Consider the following 20,345-nt stretch of genomic DNA (forward strand, 5'->3'; position numbering starts at 1 on the left):
CAGAGTTACACAAACAAACGTACAGTCAATAACACGATAGAAACATCTATGTACAGTCTGTGCAAATGTAGAAGAGTAGGGAGGTAAGCAATAAATAGGCCATAGAGGCGAAATATTTACAATTAAGCATAAACACTGGAGTGAAAGATGTGCAGGTGATGTTTTCCAAGTAGAGATACTGGGGTGCAAAAGAGCAAGAAGATACATAACAATATGGGGATGAGGTAGTCGGGTGGGCTATTTACAGATGGGCTGTGTACAGGTACAGTGATCGGTAAGCTGTCTGACAGCTGATGCTTAAAGTTAGAGAGGGAGATATAAGTCTCCAGCTTCAATACATTTTTGCAGTTCGTTCCAGTCATTGGCTACAGAGAACTGGCAGGAAGTAGGCTACAGTATCTGTTAGACACCTAGTCAGGGGACTCTGTCAAGTGAACTGAAGGCTGTTAGTTTGTTGTTGTGGGTGTTAACCTGACAGATTTTCACCACAATATGTGATGAGTCTGTATTCAAAGCTGTTCAGTATTTCCCTCCAAATTGTGCACGTTCATGTAGGACTAAATTTGAGGGCATGGCGCCCTCTGGTGGGCGTCTGAGGCGTTGACGTTTTTCCTGTAGACCAAAGATAAAAGTTGCACCTGCATTCCGTAATTTTAATGAAGTCCAGACAAATGCTTTATAGTTTGTGTATTTTATCTTTATTGTTAAACATTCTTTAGAAAATGCTGTGCGACATAAGAAAGTGTAAAGTGGAGCCAGCGCCTGCAGACAGACAACACTACAGCAGTTCTGCAGTGGTCATGCATGTTTCTTCACACTGTAGTGAGCTTCAGTGTGTTTAGCTGGAGGTGTTTGCTCTATTTACTCTGTAGCTATTCATTACTCTGCCAAAACAAATCAACTACTACTACTGAACACGAAAACATTTTCACTACAGCACACAGTTATGTTAGGATATTGTAGTAACAATATTACATATTTCACTGAAAGGTTTACAGGCTTAAGCTGTGCGTACCCATGTTTATTGAGCCAAGTATCTGTTGTACTTATCAGCTACTAGTTCAAGAGCAACCCGAGTCTCCAAAGGGAAGGACCCTGGGCTTCACTCAACAGTTACATAAAGAACTCGTATCACACGGAAAAGGACGGTCGGTTTATGGCTTTAATCGTTTTCAGTTACATTTCAGTTGTCATTTGTAACATGTGCTTTGGTCCTAATAGCTTAGAATAGTCGGTGACTGTGAGTGTTAGAGCTTTGAAATTATTGTTCTCTTATGGCTCATATCAACCACAACTCTAGAATGAGGATCAGAGAGCATGGATTTATCTCTGTGCTCAGTGCCCTGGCCAGAAGTAGATGTGGTGCAGTTTGGTGATTCTACCACTAGAGGGGGGTAAACTAAACGTAAAGGAGGGTGTTCTATTGATCATGCCATGTCAACGTTATTTCATTTCTTTTCCATCGGTGGGTGGAGTTTCATCCTCCTTTTAATTGATATTTTGAATCTTGCCATCCCATGTAACGATCTCATGGAATCCCAAACTCTTTTCTACTCTCCAAAAGCTCACAATGTTTAGTTCTCCTCCCAACAGGTTCAATGGCCTTTATTCAGTGATTTTTGATGTGACCTGTTGAATAATAATTAGTTGAAGTCATGGTGTATTTATATGATCAAATCAGAGGTAGAGGGACTCCCATCAGACCCTGTGGCCCTTGGGGACTGGAATTGCTCAACCTATGCCATGAGGTCATACTGTATGTCAGAGGTTACATGAGTTTGACCAGGACAAGCATTAGGAGCAGCATGATGACGATGAGGAGGAAGTTGAGCATCAGGTTGAGACCGCGGTTGTTGACCAGGTCCATGGTTTCACTCGACATGGAGAGGCTGGGTTGAGGCTGCAAATGCCCCAGGCAGAGTGATCAATTCTGGGCAAAGCTCTTCAGTTAAGAGGGTAATTCTGGAGGTGTCCTCAGGAAGACCAGTGATGGAGATGGTTTGATGGATCGTTACACCCCCCTGCTTAGCCCTCGCTGTGCTGTGGTGGTTGTTGGTTCAGCTACATAGGTCTGGGAGGGAAAACAGGGGCCCAGTGAGAGACTGGAACACTTACACAGACATACACATGATCATCACCCACAGACAAGTCTGATTCCCCTGGGTTAATATTGTCAGTAAGTTTATTTTGTCTGTCTGTGCGTGTCTCTGTGTGTGTGCTTGTGTGAGTGTCTGTGCTTGTTTGTGTGTGTGTGTGTTTTTGTCTGTGCTTGTGTGTGTCTGTGCTTGTGTGTGTGCGTGTGTGTGCGCGTGTGCGTGCGTGTGTGTGTGTGTGTTTTTGTCTGCTTGTGTGTGTCTGTGCTTGTGTGTGCGCGTGTGTGTGTGCGTGCATGTGTGTGCGTGCGTGCTTGTGTGTGTGCTTGTGTGTGTGTGTGCTTGTGTGTGCGTGCTTGTGTGTGCGTGCGTGCGTGTGTGTGTGTGTGCTTGTGTGTGTGTGTGCTTGTGTGTGCGTGCTTGTGTGCGTGTGCGTGTGTGTGTGTGTGTGTGACTAGCCCAGTGTAGCCAGGTGGCTGCAGGCGTTGAGTTCTAGTGAGAGGTGGCAGAGACACTGTGGTGGTGACATGATGTGGAGCACGGATGACAGACCTACAGGAGGGTGACGTGTGTGACACAAAACTGACATAAACTGCATCTGAGACCAACAACCTTCTACTGCAAACTCACACACGGCACCTTTATAGTGTTATAATGAGTGGTTATAGTTGTGCCATTAAAATCAGGCAGAATTTATTAAACTACAAAAACAGAATCTGATCTTATTCTACACAAATTCCTTTCAAATTAAAACCAGTTTATAAAATACTAGGATAATCTCCATGTTTGCCACCCAATCCCCTCCTCCCCTCCCCTCCCCTTCCATTGTTTGGCCCTCTTGAGAGGTCATGGCCCTGTTGGGCTGTAGCCTGGCCCCTCCCGGCCCCTCTGAGGCCCTCACATCAACAACACGATGATGTAGATGAGCAGCAGGCAGATGAGGATGAGGCTGAAGTTGACAAAGAGCTCCTGCAAGTTCTGCTTGGCCTGGGGGGGCACGTCCACCACCATGGAGGCCCTGCGGATGGCCGAGCGCATCGTGTGCTGCACCTTCTCCATGCTGGGGCTCGGTGCTGGGCAGTGAGAGGGAGTGAAGGGGCGAGAGTGCACTCTAGTGGTGGCCGCAGGTTAGTGCAGGACAGGTGTACAGAGAGGTGATGTAGATGATAGTGTAGTGGTGGGGTGGGTGATGGAGGGAGGTGGTGGAGGTGACAGGAGTGGTCCCGGTGCCCAGGGGCCTGGTGGAGCTGAGCTGGGGGTTGGGGGCAGCAGAGAAGGTTGAGTCAGTGAGCATGCAGAAGACACAAACAGAAACACACTGTGGAACGGAGTCAGGAGGAAATGATTAGTCACATACTGTTCATTACTTAAAGGGTTGAACTGAAGGACACATTTTTCTCCACCCTAACCCATCATGGCCAACAACAGGAATAACAATCAAACACCACTCACTTTGGGGGCCCTCATAAACTCAGGCTTTATAATCTATCACAGATCTCCTATCTCCAGTGATTCTGCTCTGGACTCCGGCGTGTTTGGACGGTTCTGCCCTCCTCTCAAGGCAGACGATACAGAGGGGAGGATAATAGATTGAGGATAAAATGGACTCCAGTCTTCTCACATAATTCATTCCTCTCTATAAATGATATTTTCCGTCTGGCTGGATATGGCCAATCTTATTTGAAATGATGAAGGATGCACCACTATTTTTTCTGAAAAGGTGAACGGTTTTGTACTTTCCTCTCTAAGAGGTTTATACGTTGCTTATCGAGTCAGGAGCTAGGTTTGAAGGGATGTTTGTAACCCAGGATGTTTCCGTTTGGTATTCAGGGTGTATTTGGCTTGTTTTTAAATGTGCCTTTGTGTATTTTGGTATATTTGAATACTTTCAGGGTTCTTGAAGGTGGTGATGCTGTAGGTGGATGGTTCGATGATGATTATATGTGGAATAGGTGTTTCATGTACTGCACCCGCTTTAGGCAGACAAATGAACTCCCCACTTCTCTGCTGCGTCTCTGACAACTATACAATGGAGAGAGCAGGAGTTGTATACGGTGTGTTTTATTGATCTGGCTCACTGCGTTATCTCAGGCAGTGCATAATATGGAAGGATAAAGAGATCACATGCTGGAGATCACACCCCTTATGTGACCATTCAAACATCTCAGTGGCTGAGGGGGTGCTGTTAAGGACATTACTGTGGGTAATATGTGCACTGCATTGTGATTGTCAGAGCAGCCCCACTTCTGTCTACTCCATTCAGAGAGGCATTATCCCTCCTTCCAGACTCCTCTCTCCCCACAGGGTCTCCTCAGTGACAGGCATGCCCAGGGAAGGTGAGGGTCTGTGAGTCACTCTCCCAGCTCTTCCCCTGGGCCCTGCTGGTTCCCTGAAGGGAGGGAGTTATTTGGTGAGGCGGTGGTCTTGCCCGCTGACAGCAGTTATCTGCCCGGCTCCAGCTATGTGCCAGCGGGTATTCTTAGGGCTGACCTTTGGCTATCTCACAGGGGTGGAGTCCATTTCAACACTAGCCAAACCTAAACCCCTCTTAAACATGCTTCTGACCTGACCCTGTGGACACCAACAGTGAGGAGGGAGGGGAACTGGGAGAGGGGTGCCAAGCATGGGCAGAGAGCAGGCGAGTGTGGATTTAATGTGTCAGAATGTTGAATCTGAGTAATCTCTAGAGTCCTGATAATAAATCTGTGATGACTAAGGCCCTTTCCTCTATCTACTATAGCACCTGGCTTATCACTGTGATCACTATCTCTGTGATCTCCTATAGATCTCTGCTACAGAGCCAAAAACACTAAGAAAGCAGTCTGTCGCATAGCAGACAACGAAATCTCAGCTCGTAGAATGCTGCATAGAACATTATTTTCGTACATTTCTCATTTTTCTGAGTTGTTGTTTACATTCCATTGTGGTTGAGAGGAATGCTAGGCTATTTCCTGCTGTTCTAAGGAGATCACTAGTGGCCACTTCACTGGAGCTTCCAGCTCTGGAGTGGTCATGAGAGTTTCCCCCCTTCATCTCAAGACAAGGGGGCATAATAAGTTAATTAATAATAACATCCCCCTTGGCACCACTAAACATGTCACCATCTACTCATTCACTGCGACCTGGGTTTACCCACCCTTACAAGGGCCTTCTGAAGGGGAGGCCCAGAACCCAGCATGATGAAATGCTGAACTAATAGAGGCTGTTATTGAAACTAGGGGTGTTCCAGCACACAAGTACATGGACAAAACTAGTATTTTACAGCTGCCAGCACGCATATCTCTTTCACTCAAACAGTGTGAAGCGCTGTGTGCTCTGAACAACTATTGGCTAGTTCTTCTGTCTGTCAAAAAACGGTGCAGGGTATCGGTTGAGTCTGCTGCAACGATTGAATTAGATTAGATTGGATTGGGCTCCCGAGTGGCGCAGCGGTCTAAAGCACTGCATCTCGTGCTAGAGGCGTCACTACAGACCCTGGTTCGTTTCCAGGCGGTCTCACAATCGGCCGTGATTGGGAGTCCCATAGGGCGGCGCACAATTGGCCCAGCGTCGTTAGGGTTTGGCCGGTGTAGGTCGTCATAGTAAATAAGAATTTGTTCTTAACTGACTTGCCTAATTAAATAAAGGTTAAATCATTTAATTTTTTTTACAAGCCTCTCTCCCTCAACTCTCATTTCCCCAGAAAAAACACTCAGCCACTCATCTCAGAGCACACGTCTCCACTTCTCCAAGCACCATGTATGAATCAGAATCCGTAGTCATCAAATCTAGACTTGAGGCCGTATAGTTGTCAATATATATTGAGGCCGTATAGTTGTTTTTGTCTGTCAACTTGGCAGTAGGCCTACTTTGTCTGTCAACTTGGCAGTAGGCCTACTTTGTCTGTCAACTTGGCAGTAGGCCTACTTTGTCTGTCAACTTGGCAGTAGGCCTACTATGTCTGTCAACTTGGCAGTAGGCCTACTTTGTCTGTCAACTTGGCAGTAGGCCTACTTTGTCTGTCAACTTGGCAGTAGGCCTACTATGTCTGTCAACTTGGCAGTAGGCCTACTATGTCTGTCAACTTGGCAGTAGGCCTACTTTGTCTGTCAACTTGGCAGTAGGCCTACTTTGTCTGACAACTTGGCAGTAGGCCTACTATGTCTGTCAACTTGGCAGTAGGCCTACTTTGTCTGTCAACTTGGCAGTAGGCCTACTTTGTCTGTCAACTTGGCAGTAGGCCTACTTTGTCTGTCAACTTGGCAGTAGGCCTACTTTGTCTGTCAACTTGGCAGTAGGCCTACTTTGTCTGTCAACTTGGCAGTAGGCCTACTATGTCTGTCAACTTGGCAGTAGGCCTACTTTGTCTGTCAACTTGGCAGTAGGCCTACTATGTCTGTCAACTTGGCAGTAGGCCTACTTTGTCTGTCCGTATAATTATTCTATTGCTGACGTCGTTATGTGGTGATCCAAGCCCATGCTGTCTATTATTATTTATTATAGCCCAGGTACGTTTACTGGGCGTCAGTTCATTAGATAATACAATGACAAATGTCGATAGTTTATTTTGATTGTACAAATGTTAGGCACGGAGATTATCCCAATGGCCTAGGCCAAGTGTCGGGAGAGAAATGTTTGCTCCTCTCGAAAGTGAAAGTAATTACGAATAGGAGTATGATAAGATCAGCACACCCATAATTGAAACCCTACGGGGTCGTTGTTTTGATTTAAAACCCAATCCCACCATTCTTCTTCATAAAAATGTTGGCATGGTTCTAAGGAGCCAGTGGGTGAAAAACAAAGAAGAATATTAAATTGAATCAAACCTAAGAAGGAAATCCTTCTGAAGCCTGGCAGAAGCATTCCCATGCCAATAATGCTCGTGTTTTTAAAATGTTCTGCTCTCTTGGCATAGCTGCGGTGATAATAAGTCATGTGCAGGCAGGGAGAGGAAGGCTTCCAATAGGCCGTTAAACGGAACATTCCACGATGACATCACACAGTAATGTAGAGGGAACTGGACATCACTGTGGTTGTGTGGCCCAGGAGAGGGCGTGAGTTAGTGCCCTCCACAGGCAACAGTGACCGCCAACGTTGAACAGACCCAATTCCAGTACATACAACAGAGTGTCTGTTCTATTCAAACAAGAATCCTCTTCATATCAGCCTCTTCCACCAGGTAATATTGAAATATAGATTACAATGAAATGAGAAGTGATTATCGGCAGGCTTGGGTTAGGAGATACGTTAGGAGATAAAGCACATTGCCTTCTTCATTTCACCCGTCACATTGATGAAGTTTACCGTAGTTTACCGTAGTTCCCCAGAACAGTTGAGCCAGTCATGTGTTTGTTTGTAAATAGCACAATGGGAGAAAGCGGGAGCTGGGGGTCAATGCACAGCTGGACCATCATATTGTGTTAGCTTTCTACCGTGTTTGAGAAGTCAAAGCCCTTTGGATGAGATATCTGTACAGCTGCTACTGCAGCTTGATTTCCTTGTGTTTTTTCTCCTCTCCTCCGTTTTCCTAGATAAATGTTGCTATGTGCATAATAGCAAAGTTAACCAGCATATTGGTGTTGAGAGCAATGTGGTGGAGGCAGCAGCAGAATGAGGAGACGAGAAAACAGCCCGTGCCTTATTGTCTAAGAAAAGTGAGGAGAGAGGAAACCACAACTAAATGATGTCTAAAATCAATATCCTAACTGTTAAATGTGCCCGGCTTTATAAATCATCCATATATATATATATATATATATATATATCTATATAAATACAGAAATAAGGCAGATCCTGCTTCTGTTGCCTGTTTTAGTGTTTGTTTAATAGCCTACTGATTCCGTGAGCACCATGCCTCACACAACCACAAGTCGGATAAACAATTTCACAAATCTGTCTGTTTTTAATCTTTGTTATGCTGTAATTAAGGCTTTACACTTTGTTTTTTGTGAGAACAGCCTCTGGCATTATTATTTAGTGTTGTTTACACTGTTCCAAATGGTCAGAAAATGTATATTCATCAAAATAATAACCCTTCTTATTGTTATTATTACCATTATTATTATTATTATTATAATAAGTAATGTTATTATCATTAGCAGGCTTAGTACAGCAGCATTGTATAACCACCATTGAGCTGTAGGTCTCAGAGAGCATCCTGTTTAGTCTTAATACCATAACTTACGAAGGCCTATATTTCAATACTTTTATAGGCTACTGTATCAATCAATCATTCATTTGTTCATGTCATCACACAGCATTAGAGTCATTCATGATTTGAAATGCAATCAAGTATTTTAGTTTAAAAAGAAAATAACAAAGCGAACCTTGAATAATTAGCATAAACAATAAATAAGCCGTTCCATTTCGTAAATTGCATTCACAAATGAATGTGACTGTTTTTAGTCTTTGCTGTAATAAAGGCTTTACAAAAAAGTGTTACAACATCATTTATTTAGTGTTGTTTACATTGTTCCAAACGGTCAGAAAAATGATATTTGTAATCTAACAGCATCTGTTTGGCAGAGACATAATATGCACGAAGCATTTTCTCCTTACCTTCTTATTCTTTATCTCCAGTATTTTCCACAACTAGTCATATTTATTCCACACATCTGACTTCCCCTTTACCTCCTGAGCAACCAGTAAACTTTGTCACGTCCTCGGCATCCATTTTGTTTGTTATAACCAATTTTTTGATGTGATTATGATATGCTGTCAGGCCCTATTGGTCACGTGCATGCGATGCATACATGTGTCAGGTAAAGAGAGCAAGGGTTGAGGAATAGGGAATGTTTTTCCTAAACAAATGAGGGATTTCAGTAACAGAACTTTTCAAATGGCTGTAATTATGTTGCCGCCTAAGCAACACGGACAGCGCGATAAACACTTTCATGTTATGTTTTGGTTGCTGCAGCAGAAGAGCGAGACAAAGGGTGCTAGTCACAGTCACTCGCTGTCATGTTTTTTAACACAAGTCTGAGCCTGGCCCGGCACAATCAAATCAATTGCGTTTGACCCCCTCTAGTCATTTGTGTCTTAATTATTTAATCAAACAGTGAGCTTAAAGCGTCAGACAAGCTCAGTGCATATGGTTGATTTTATTAAAATACATAGGATGTGTCTATATATGGAAAAATACACGTAGAATTTCAACCAATCGATTGATCAAAAGAACAGACGACTCGGTTGACCAAGATTTTTTGTTGTTGTCAGGGACAGCCTTAGTACACAGTACTGTTGTTCCTTCAGACAAGCATGCATCAAAACTTTGTTCAGTTGCACAATGTCTCTCGTTCACATGTAAATGTCCAAACTCACCAAAAATGACATTCGGTAGCTCCTACCTATATATGTATAACTTTGTGAGCCAGATTGGCCTATTTAGCAGCCTCCATGGAAATTCACTATTATTTGTGCTACTTTTTTAGCATTGTGGTAATAGATGCCCAATGGGCTTTTTGTGTGTTTTTGGCACCCCCTTGTGTACTAAGCCAGTAAATACAGTAAATCCCAGTGTGAGAGAAGGACGATATGACGATATGAAAATCTGGATACTGCCCAACTCTACACTGAGGCATGTCAGAATGGGTCATTCCTGTTCTTTCCTCCAGTGTATGGTTTGTTGGTTGGTGGTAACCCTTTCCTGTCCACAGACTACCCTCTCATTTCAATAAATGCACATTTCAGGCCTTTGCTAGGTGCAAATGTGTGTGTTGTGGATAGGTCATGGCTGGCCTCTGATTCGTGTGTGTGTCTCGTGCTGTGAACTACTTTGTATGTTTAGATAGGAGGACAGTTATGTTCGATACTGTTTTGTCCCAGACTGCAGTTCACCGTTGTCTCAGGATTTAGCCTCGATAACAACACAATTGCGTATCAGAAAACCATCATTACTCTCCAGACAAGTATAACTTTTCATGTATTTTTGTGAGTTTCTTTGTCTATTTGAACTCCTGTTGGAGCTGGACCCAGTGATTACATTTAAGAGACTTTTTGGAGCCCTCCAAAAATGCATTGTTATTTGTTTCAAATGAATGTAGATAATATCATTTTAGCCCAAGTTTAGCTGGAGCTATATTACCTTTTTTTCCCTCTTCTCCTTACTACAGAGAAAGTTGACATTCCAACAGACAAATCGTCATCAGGATTGTGTTCTTACCTGCTCCAGAGGGGTGGATGGATTAATGGATAGATGGATGGGTAGATTCTGCTCTGGAGGTCACAGGCAGTCTGGTGAGGAGGCTGGGAGAAAGGCTGTGAGTCCAACAGGCGAGAAGGTTCTCTGGCAGCTCTCTACGCTATGTCACCTAGTTTATGGGAGGAAAATCAGATGGGCGGAGAGTAGAGAATAGAGAGGGGGAGAGAGGGATGTAGCTGCCTGGGGGGAGTGGCATCACTGATATGGGGTCTGTTTATCCTTCTATTGTGGAAGAGGATGCATGGATGGGCCAACCCCCTCACCTGGCATATATAGGTTAGTACCACTGGGTTTGATGTTATCAGGACTGGTTCTCTTCCTCCATCTCTAGGAAGAAGCCTGCTGCTGGAGGACCTAAACCATCTGAAACCCCTGAGGAGTTGTGTCTCTTCACAGTCTTGTCTGCTAATTCGGTTACACTGGGTCATTCTGAAAGGACACATGTAGGCTGATTATCACTCATGAAAGTCATGAGCAGCCACAATTGAAAGGCACAATGTCGTGGTGGTTGTTGGTTTCTCAGGAGAATGTCCATGAACGGCTGGCTATATTCTGTTGCTTAATTCCATGCTGAAATGACTGTTGCTGTTGATGTTCTTTTTCTCTCTCACGAGAATGAATCGGCGTTCTTGGAAAGTCTCCTGAGAAAAGAATCATCAACAACATTGCTTACTGGTTTCTTATTGAGAATGAATTTAGCCAGATGCAGTTTGTTCTCCATCAGCGTTTCTGGCTTCCAGTCAAGCAGGTTTGGATAGCTTGTCTCATAGCTGCAGCTCCAGTGTGAGCATGCTTCCTAACCCACATAGACCCTGTTTGTGTTTGAATGACTGTCTAGTGCTGTTTCATGCAGTCAGTCCTCTATGCCATGTATCAGAGAAAACAGTGGTCATCAGTCTCTCCGGGGACTCTGGATCTGGGAACTTTCCTGCACCGTTTTCAGCCCCAAAACATAAACAATATCCTGCCTTTTTGGCTCTTCTGTCTTCCTTAAAAGGAGATTTGAGCTGGGTCTTGACTCAATCAAAGCAAGCTCCAAAATGCCTGTTGCTTTGGACAATGCGGAAGGGCTTTAGGGCGACATGCTTCGTCCCTGTTTCCTGTGCATCAGGGGGGGTACTGTTCTTGGCACCCCCTCCTGCGGTGGCACAGGTATGCCCTCACATGCTGGATGCCAGCGGTCGGTGCCCTTCATTAGAGGTTTAATGAAGCATGTCATCCAAGCTGTGGCTTACTGATTGTACTCTCCACACACACTCACTGGAGCAGAGAAACAAACGCACACACGCACGCACACACGCACGCACACACGCACACACACCCACTGGAGCAGAGAAACAAACGCACACACGCACGCACACACACCCACTGGAGCAGAGAAACAAAAACACGCACACACACCCACTAGAGCAGAGAAACAAAAACACACACGCACACACATACACCATTCATACCTATCTATGCAGGGCTTTGTCCCAAAGCCTGCTATCCCTGTCCCTCAAATCCTCTCATCTTGTGGGGGATTGAGAGAGAGAGAGAGAGAGAGAGAGAGAGACACACAGACACAGACACAGAGAGAGAGTGGTGTATATCAGAACCTGTTGTTTAGCTAGTTCATTAAAGTCCAAGCACGAGTGTGGGTCTCGTTAACTGTGACCCGCAGTCTATGGGTTGGTTTGCAGCCTGTGTTTAGTGCATGTAACAGCCGTGTGTATGCGTAAACACAGAGCAGCGAGTAATAAGCAGGTCACAGTGTGTTGTAGCTGGCATGGCAGTGCCCTCTGGCTGTGTGTGAAGGCCAAGGCCATGCTTTAGGAGCAGAACATCCACATCTCTCGGCTCCGTGTCCCAGACCACACCGCTCTATCCCTCACCTGTCAACACACAGACTCCTCCCAGCCTGGTGCCTTATTGTTCCCTCGGGCTCTCTGTTTGTGTGTGTGTGTGTGTGCGTGTTCGTACGCGTTCACACACACTTTTAACCCTTTATACTCGTGACAATTAGCCTATATTGATAGGGCTAAATTGACATTTGTATTACAGAAGAAATATGAAGTGCATTTTGACTCCCGAGTGGCGCAGCGGTCTAAAGCACTGCATCACAGTGCTACAGACCCTGGTTTGATTCCAAGCTGTATCACAACTGGCCGTGATTGGGAGTCCCATAGGGCTGCTCACAATTGGCCCAGCGTCGTCCGGGTTAGGGTTTGGCCGGGGTAGGCCGTTACTGTAAATAAGAATTTGTTCTTAACAGACTTGCCTAGTTAAATAAAATAAGCATGGTAGCAATTTAAAGGGACCAGTTTGGATATTATGGGAATATTATTAGACCTGTGAGGACACAACAAGTGAGGACACAACAAGTGAGGACACAACAATTCACCTGACGACACAAGACTGAATCCAAACATTACACTGTGCATTTTACTTTCATGTAATTTTCAGCTGATTTGTTGATAACAAAATCTGAACATATTCTGGATACATTCAGTAAGATGATAAGACCATTTCTGGAAAATGTGGGATAGGTTCAACATAAGACCAAAAAATGACAAGGGTTTGAGTGAGAGGACTAGCTGGTGTCTCCATGTGGCCTCTCCACAGGGTGCACAGTTCCTAAGCAATTTCAATGCATTTCATGACTCAAAGAAGAGTCTTGAACTGTAAGATACTTTATTGAGCTCTCCTAGCTGTGCCGTTGAGGAACTAGAGCAAGCAGACTTGTAGTTGTTTTGTTTGGAACACAACCCTGCATCCCCACCATCACACAACTACTGGTGTTGTTCACGCAATCCAAAAACGCTCCATTATAAATCGCAATCTGGGTCAGGTGGGCATGATTTGAAAGCTTGTTATATTGCCAACATGACTAGCTAAGTTATAAAAGACAATCTTACAGTGGTAGGCTTTCACAAGGCAATTCAGAGAAAGAGGTCATCATGTTGGTGTGTATAGAAAGGAGTCAGGTGTGACAGCCTCACCAGAGCATGTGGACAGCGATTACACCCCAATCTACTAGGTTTTGTGGTCACTTGTCTGAAAGTCAGATGATGCAGTCCAGCTGGCACCATTTTGAGCCATTAAGGTCATGTGGGTCATGCTTGACCATTGTAACTACATTATATGGTGGAGTTGACTCTGAATGAGGGCAGTCAGATCAGGGCAGTCCCTGTCCCGATGTTTCAATGCTCGGGGGTGGCGTGTCAGTGGAGGGGGAGGTGTGTGTGCTGAAATCCGGGGTGTCTGGACTGGAGAGCCCTGGGAGGAGGGCGGCGGGGGCGATAACATTCCGAGAATTGGCAGCAGATTAGCTGTGCTACTTGACAAAGTGGAGCTCACTTCTCAGGTGTCATTTAATGTAAGCCATCTCCACAGGAAGTCATGGAAGTTGTGTTGTGCCGAATGTGCCAGGTTCATTTTAAATGCTAACATATCGATGCAGCTTAAACCTGCCCCAAAGCCAAATGCTGACCTCGACTGGATGGTCCAAGATAGACTTGGTGGAACATGCCATTTCTGTTGGAAGTAGAAATACGAGGAAGCTGATACAACCGCACTCTTTCATTTTGTAACTCTAGCTGGTGAGATGTAGTAGCAGTAGGTGGTAACAAGCTAGCAATGTTCACTTCTCTTAGTGTAACCTGAGTCATAGCTGTGCCGTGTTACTTGTAACTCAAAGCCACACTAACTAGCCAGCATCACTTTGAACAGTAGTCCTAACATAATTACAGTATGCTGCTGTAATCTGATCTGATCTTTAAGTAACAAGCTCTGCCAGGAAGATAGTCATTTGACATGGTGAAAGACCTCCCAGTAACAATGTCTTTAACTATAAATATACTGACATACACTGAGTGTAGCAAACATTAGGAACACCCCCCTTTTCCCTTCAGAACAGCTTCAATTCGCTGGGACATAGACTCTACGAAGTGTTGAAAGTGTTCCACAGGGATGCTGGCCCATGTTGACAGGGATGCTGGCCCATGTTGACAGGGATGCTGGCCCATGTTGACTCCAATGCTTCCCACAGTTGTGTCAAGTTGGCTGGATGTCTTTTGGGTGTTTTTTTATACACGGGAAACTGTTGAGCATGGAAAACCCAGCAGCGTTGCAGTTCTTGACACAAACTGGTGCGCCTGGCACCTACTACCATACCCTGTTCAGAGGCAGTCTTTTGTCTTGTCCACTCACCCTATGAATGGCACACATACACAATCCATGTTTCAGTTGTCTCAGGGCTTACAAATCCTTCTTTAACATGTCTCTTCTCCTTCATCTACACTGATTGAAGTGGATTTAACAAGTGACATCAATAAGGGATCATAGCTTTCACCTGAATCCACCTGGCCAGCCTATGTCATGGAAAAAGCAGGTGTTGTTAATGTGTTGTATACTCAGTAGGGCTGTCCCCGACCACAACAAATCTTGGTTGACCGAGAGACGTCCTGTTATTTCGACCATTCTATGTGTTTGAATAAAACCAACTACATATGCACTGAGCTTCTCTGATGCTTGAAGTACACAGTTTGATTAAATAATTAAGACACACAAATGACTCAAGTAAGAGCCCGATGGTGACACTGTGTTCAAAAAATGACTGTGTGACTGGTGGTCATTGTGACTGGTGGGTGTTGACTCGCTCTCCTCCCTACTGCAGTGAAACGGCACCACAGCACAGTAAGTGTTTATTGTGCTGTCCGTGCCCAAGCTGCTACATCGTTTCATCAATTTAGTTTCTTACTTGTTTCTGACTGAAAAGTTCTGTTACCAAAATCACTAATTTGTTTACAAAAAATATTCCCTATTCCCTCAACCCCTGCTCTCTTTACGTGAAACATGTAAGCATTGTATGCTTGTGGCCTTAAGCCTGACCTATAGCCTATCATAATCACATCAACACATTGGTTATAACAAACTCTGAACACAGTCATGTCGACAGCAAAATGGATGCGAAGGACATGAAAAAGCAACTCGAAACGGGCTAATATTTACAGGTTGCTCAGGAGGGAAAGGGGAAGTCAGATCTGTGGAAGACATTTGACTTAGTGGTGAAAACTACTGGAGATCCAGAAAAAGCAGGGTATAGGAGCAAGTGTCGTGTGAATATTATGTGCCAAACAGTTGCTGTTAGATTACAATGTTATAATTTATTCTGACCATTTGGGACAGTGTTAACAACACTAAACACATATGTTTACCAGAGAGTCTGTACTAATGGAAAAAATATAGATAAAGCCTTTATTACAGCAGACTGAAAATAGTTGCATGCATTCGTGAATTGTGGTTTATTTATTGCTCAGGCTAATTATTCAAAGCTCCCTTTGTTATGTAATTTGAAAACTAAAATGCTTGATTGCGTTTCAAAGCATGATTGTCTTGTATGCTTTGTGATGGCAGGAACGAATGAATGATTGATTGATGCAGTAGCCTATAGAAGTATTGCAATTATATATAGGCCTAAGTAATATATATATATATATAAATGCGCCTGCTCGACTAAAGAAATCTCGGTCGAGCAACAGCCTATCAACCAAACAATCGACCAGTCGACTAAATGGGGTCAGCCCTAACACTCAGTGTATGTGGGACATGTTATACAAGATGATTTGGTTCCTGGTTCTTTAGGCTCGTTGTGTGTGCGTGTGTGTGTGTGTTTCTATCTCCCTGTATGGTGCAGATAAATAAACCTAAATGAAACTTGACGTTTGGCATTTCCAGCGTTCAGCCCAGTGTAATGACTTGAGCTGGTAGCAGCTGTTACTGTTGGTACTGTAATTGGTTGAAACGACTGTGTGGAGAAAGAGAACAACAATGATCTTTAGATGGAAGCCTGTTGCCGGAGAGACAGATATATACAGTATGGTCTTGGACCAGTGACAATGAGAGGTAACCTGAACCTGGGTCTAGGGGTGGCTGCTGGGGTTAGGCTTAGGTCTCTCTGCGGTTGATGCATGAAATTAAACCATTGCAGTATAAAAACGTGGGTGTGTTGTGAGGTTAGCAGTCCCGCGGTGACACACTCAGCCAAAGGGCGGTGGGTGTGTTGTGTTGGGTGCTATCAGCTGGTAGGGAATGATAGCTATGCCTTAGACCAGGCATTCGCCCCTAATCTTAAAGTAAACCCCCCCAGGCCCGACCCAAGAGCCTCCGACTGAATAGTGACACACAAGCTCACCCCTCCACTCATCCCGTCTCTCTTAACGTACTCTCTCACTTTCTGTGTGTCTCTCCCACTCTTTCTCTCTCAATTGAACAGGCTGATCTCTTTCATTGATTCCCAGAGAAAGTGGTATCCAGCATACAATGCCATTTAGTTTTTAGTTCCATGTTCAAAATCGACCATCATCCATCAATGTTGTTTCAGCGGCAGTAGAGCCACACTCCAGTGGGTTTCTTCCTGTTAACTGAGATTATCAAAGAGGGACATGTCAATGAAGTAAAGTGGGCTGTTAAGAGTTAGATAGTGGACTCTTTTATCAGTAATTGGTGCCTTAGTGACTCGTGTGACCTCCTAAGGGTGATGGAGAATCTACTGAATAGGGAATTTCCTTGTGCTGGATGGATCCCCAGTTCATTCCCTTGTGTCCTCATTCTCTCACAGCAATGTCACTGAGAGAGGCAGGACAGGACAGAAACCACCAGTCCGAATTTAGACCTTGGTCTGTTTGGACAGTGACTTCCGCTCCTGTGGATGGTTCCTGCTTCCAGAGACACACATAGTTTCCTCTACACGGGGACTTCTCCTCAGCTTGCCATGCTTGGTATTTACGCTCTATTTAGACCAGCCTAAAACGAAAGGGAGTTGGGGCTTTCCTCTGTTTCCTTTGCAGCAAAAGACGTAAACACTAATGCTTGCCGATATTGTCAGAACTAACGAGCATTGACGTATGTTTTTAGCCTTGTCCCAGGCCGGCTGTGTGTCTGTGTTGTGATGAGAGGGCCAAAGCCAGCAGTGGGACCCCCAGATTTCAGGCCAGTCCCTGTGGGCCCCACTGGCCTGTCTTACCCCGGCCTGGCCTGTCTTATCATAACCTGACTTACCCTGTCCTGCCCTGGCTACTTCACACAGCTGCTCAGTGTTGTGGAAACTCCCCACCTCTTGTTTGTTGTCACTACAGAAAAACCTCATGGGGGGGGGGGCGGGGATAGAGAGACAGAGACAAGAGCTCTACAGCTGATTCCCAGCAAACCAAAATTGGTTCTGTGAATGTTCCCAGAACATTCATTAGGTTAACCTAAATGTTCTAATAACACAAACACTGTCCAGTTATGCTTATGATTATACAATGTTTGTTTAAATCTTTCACCTGATCTTGCAAGAATGTCCCAGAAGACATTTTGTCTGTACTTTAAAGGTTCCCAGAATGTTTCATTAGTTTGTGGGAACAGAATGGGGACATCACAAGAGATATGTTCCCCACATTTTGTCCCACATAATGTTGTAAAAACATTACTGGGACATTGTGTTATTACATTACCAGGAAACCTAATAAGAACATTCGGGGAATGTTCTGTGGTGATTGTGCACAACATTGTAGTGAGTTTTAGGAGAACAGTCCATTTAAAACATTTTGTTATCAAAAACATTCTTTGAATGTTTTGGGGATGTTGTCAATGTAATGCTAGATAGAATCCTAACTAGAACTTAAAGGTGCACTATGTAGTGATTGTATGATTTAATAATAAATTATTGTATTTTTTAAATAATGTTTTTAATAATTTGCCTAATTGTCAGTTTGTGACAAAAAAAAGCAAGTATAGTGTAGACAATCATTGTACCATCTTACCCGCTTTGAAAGATATTTTCCATCACCAAACAGGTTGTATTTTCAGCTGTTTGAAGCTGGAGTACAAAACCAAAGTAAAAGATGCAAAAACAAAACTTAAGAACGGGAAGCATAGAAATAGCGCACATATAACTGATCTACCGCTTCTTTGACTTGCTTTCGATGCGAATGACAGATCTATAACGCACATTTCTACGTGAATTATGTCGGGTTGCCCAAATATTGCAGCTTTAATGAGAATGTTAGCCAATGTCCTGGTAATGTTCCCGGTTTACTGGGGAGGGCATTAATAACAGAGGTATTTATAACCTGGTGGCAGGCAGGTTCTGGTTTGCTGGGGAGGGCATTAATAACAGAGGTATTTATAACCTGGTGGCAGGCAGGTTCTGGTTTGCTGGGGAGGGCATTAATAACAGAGGTATTTATAACCTGGTGGCAGGCAGGTTCTGGTTTGCTGGGGAGGGCATTAATAACAGAGGTATTTATAACCTGGTGGCAGGCAGGTTCTGGTTTGCTGGGGAGGGCATTAATAACAGAGGTATTTATAACCTGGTGGCAGGCAGGTTCTGGTTTGCTGGGGAGGGCATTAATAACAGAGGTATTTATAACCTGGTGGCAGGCAGGTTCTGGTTTGCTGGGGAGGGCATTAATAACAGAGGTATTTATAACCTGGTGGCAGGCAGGTTCTGGTTTGCTGGGGAGGGCATTAATAACAGAGGTATTTATAACCTGGTGGCAGGCAGGTTCTGGTTTGCTGGGGAGGGCATTAATAACAGAGGTATTTATAACCTGGTGGCAGGCAGGTTCTGGTTTGCTGGGGAGGGCATTAATAACAGAGGTATTTATAACCTGGTGGCAGGCAGGTTCTGGTTTGCTGGGGAGGGCATTAATAGCAGAGGTATTTATAACCTGGTGGCAGGCAGGTTCTGGTTTGCTGGGGAGGGCATTAATAACAGAGGTATTTATAACCTGGTGGCAGGCAGGTTCTGGTTTGCTGGGGAGGGCATTAATAACAGGTATTTATAACCTGGTGGCAGGCAGGTTCTGGTTTGCTGGGGAGGGCATTAATAACAGAGGTATTTATAACCTGGTGGCAGGCAGGTTCTGGTTTGCTGGGGAGGGCATTAATAACAGAGGTATTTATAACCTGGTGGCAGGCAGGTTCTGGTTTGCTGGGGAGGGCATTAATAACAGAGGTATTTATAACCTGGCGGCAGGCAGGTTCTGGTTTGCTGGGGAGGGCATTAATAGCAGAGGTATTTAAAATCTGACCGTCACTGGAACTATTTTAAAGAGAGGATTACTGAGGGGTTACACACATCTGATAAGAGGCGCTGTAAAATGAAGAATGTGGTTATGTGTCCAGGATCCATGTTATTGGTGTGCATTTTGTGTGCACATAGCACCTAGGGCTACTAAGGCTGAGGTGGATGATGACTGCCAGACCACCACAGTTGTCAGAAGGAGATCCTAGTGTTGTAGACACAACGTCCAGTCCCTCACACCAGGATACCTACGGGATTTTCCAGGGATTTAAATGTTTCTGTTGAGCGATACCCTGAATGTACAAAACATTAGGAACACCTTGCTAATATTGAGTTTGCACCCACTTTTGCCCTCAGAACAGCCTCAATAGTGTCGGGGAAGGGACTCTACAAGGTGTTGAAAGCGTTCCGCAGGGATACTGGTCCAATGCTTCCCACAGTTGTGTCAAGTTGGCTGGATGTCCTTTGGGTGGTGCACCATTCTTGATACACACAGGAAACTGTTGAGTGTGAAAACCCCAGAAACATTGCAGTTCTTGATAGACACAAACCGGTGCGTCTGGTACTTACTACCATACCCTGTTCAAAGGCACTTACATATTTTGTCTTGCCCATTAACTCTCCGAATAGCAAACATACATAATCCTCAATTGTCTCAAGGCTTAAAAATCCTTCTTTAATCCTTCTCCTTCCCTTCATCTACACCAGGTTTCCCCAACTGGCAGCCCATGGTAGTTTTCAGAGCAAAAATAAATACATTTTTTTAGGGATGCACGATATATCAGTGAACATATCGGAATCGGACGATATTAGCTAAAAACGCTGGGCCAATTGTGTGCCGCCCTATGGGACTCCCAATCACAGCCCGATGTGATACAGCCTGGATTCAAACCAGGGACGGTAGTGACGACTCTGCACTGAGATGCAGTGCCTTAGACCACTGCGTTCATGTGTGTGTGTTAACTATTTAACTGTACTAGAATGCTTAAAACGCCACTAAAATGTTAAATATCGGTTATCG

General features: G+C 44.4%; 2 protein-coding genes across 4 annotated transcripts in view; one reads left to right on the plus strand and one right to left on the minus strand.

Annotated features, from left to right (window-relative positions):
• The window catches only part of LOC110529585 (centrosomal protein of 85 kDa-like), an 86,379-nt gene that overhangs the window by 43,310 nt on the left and 22,724 nt on the right, over nt 1-20,345 (plus strand). The gene's annotated exons all lie outside the window — the stretch shown is intronic.
• Nucleotides 676-10,361, minus strand: LOC110529586 (phospholamban). Of its 2 annotated transcripts, XM_021611927.3 has the most exons (3): nt 10,234-10,361; nt 2,995-3,345; nt 676-2,071 (listed from the first exon to the last, which is right to left on the minus strand). In XM_021611927.3, exons 2-3 carry the CDS (start codon nt 3,150-3,152, stop codon nt 2,062-2,064), a joined length of 168 nt encoding a protein of 55 aa, XP_021467602.1. In that variant the 5' UTR covers nt 3,153-3,345; nt 10,234-10,361; the 3' UTR covers nt 676-2,061. The 2 variants fall into 2 exon arrangements, with proteins under 2 accessions (XP_021467602.1, XP_021467603.1); XM_021611928.3 differs by lacking the exon at nt 676-2,071 and having other exon boundaries at nt 2,991-3,345.

Source organism: Oncorhynchus mykiss, chromosome 8, assembly GCF_057628025.1.
Source record: "Oncorhynchus mykiss isolate SJ-2025 chromosome 8, ASM5762802v1, whole genome shotgun sequence".
Taxonomy (NCBI): domain Eukaryota; kingdom Metazoa; phylum Chordata; class Actinopteri; order Salmoniformes; family Salmonidae; genus Oncorhynchus; species Oncorhynchus mykiss.

What these genes read in the sequence shown, in the direction of transcription:
- LOC110529586 (XM_021611927.3), bottom strand. Translation starts at nt 3,152, where the DNA reads ATGGAGAAGGTGCAGCACACGATGCGCTCGGCCATCCGCAGGGCCTCC.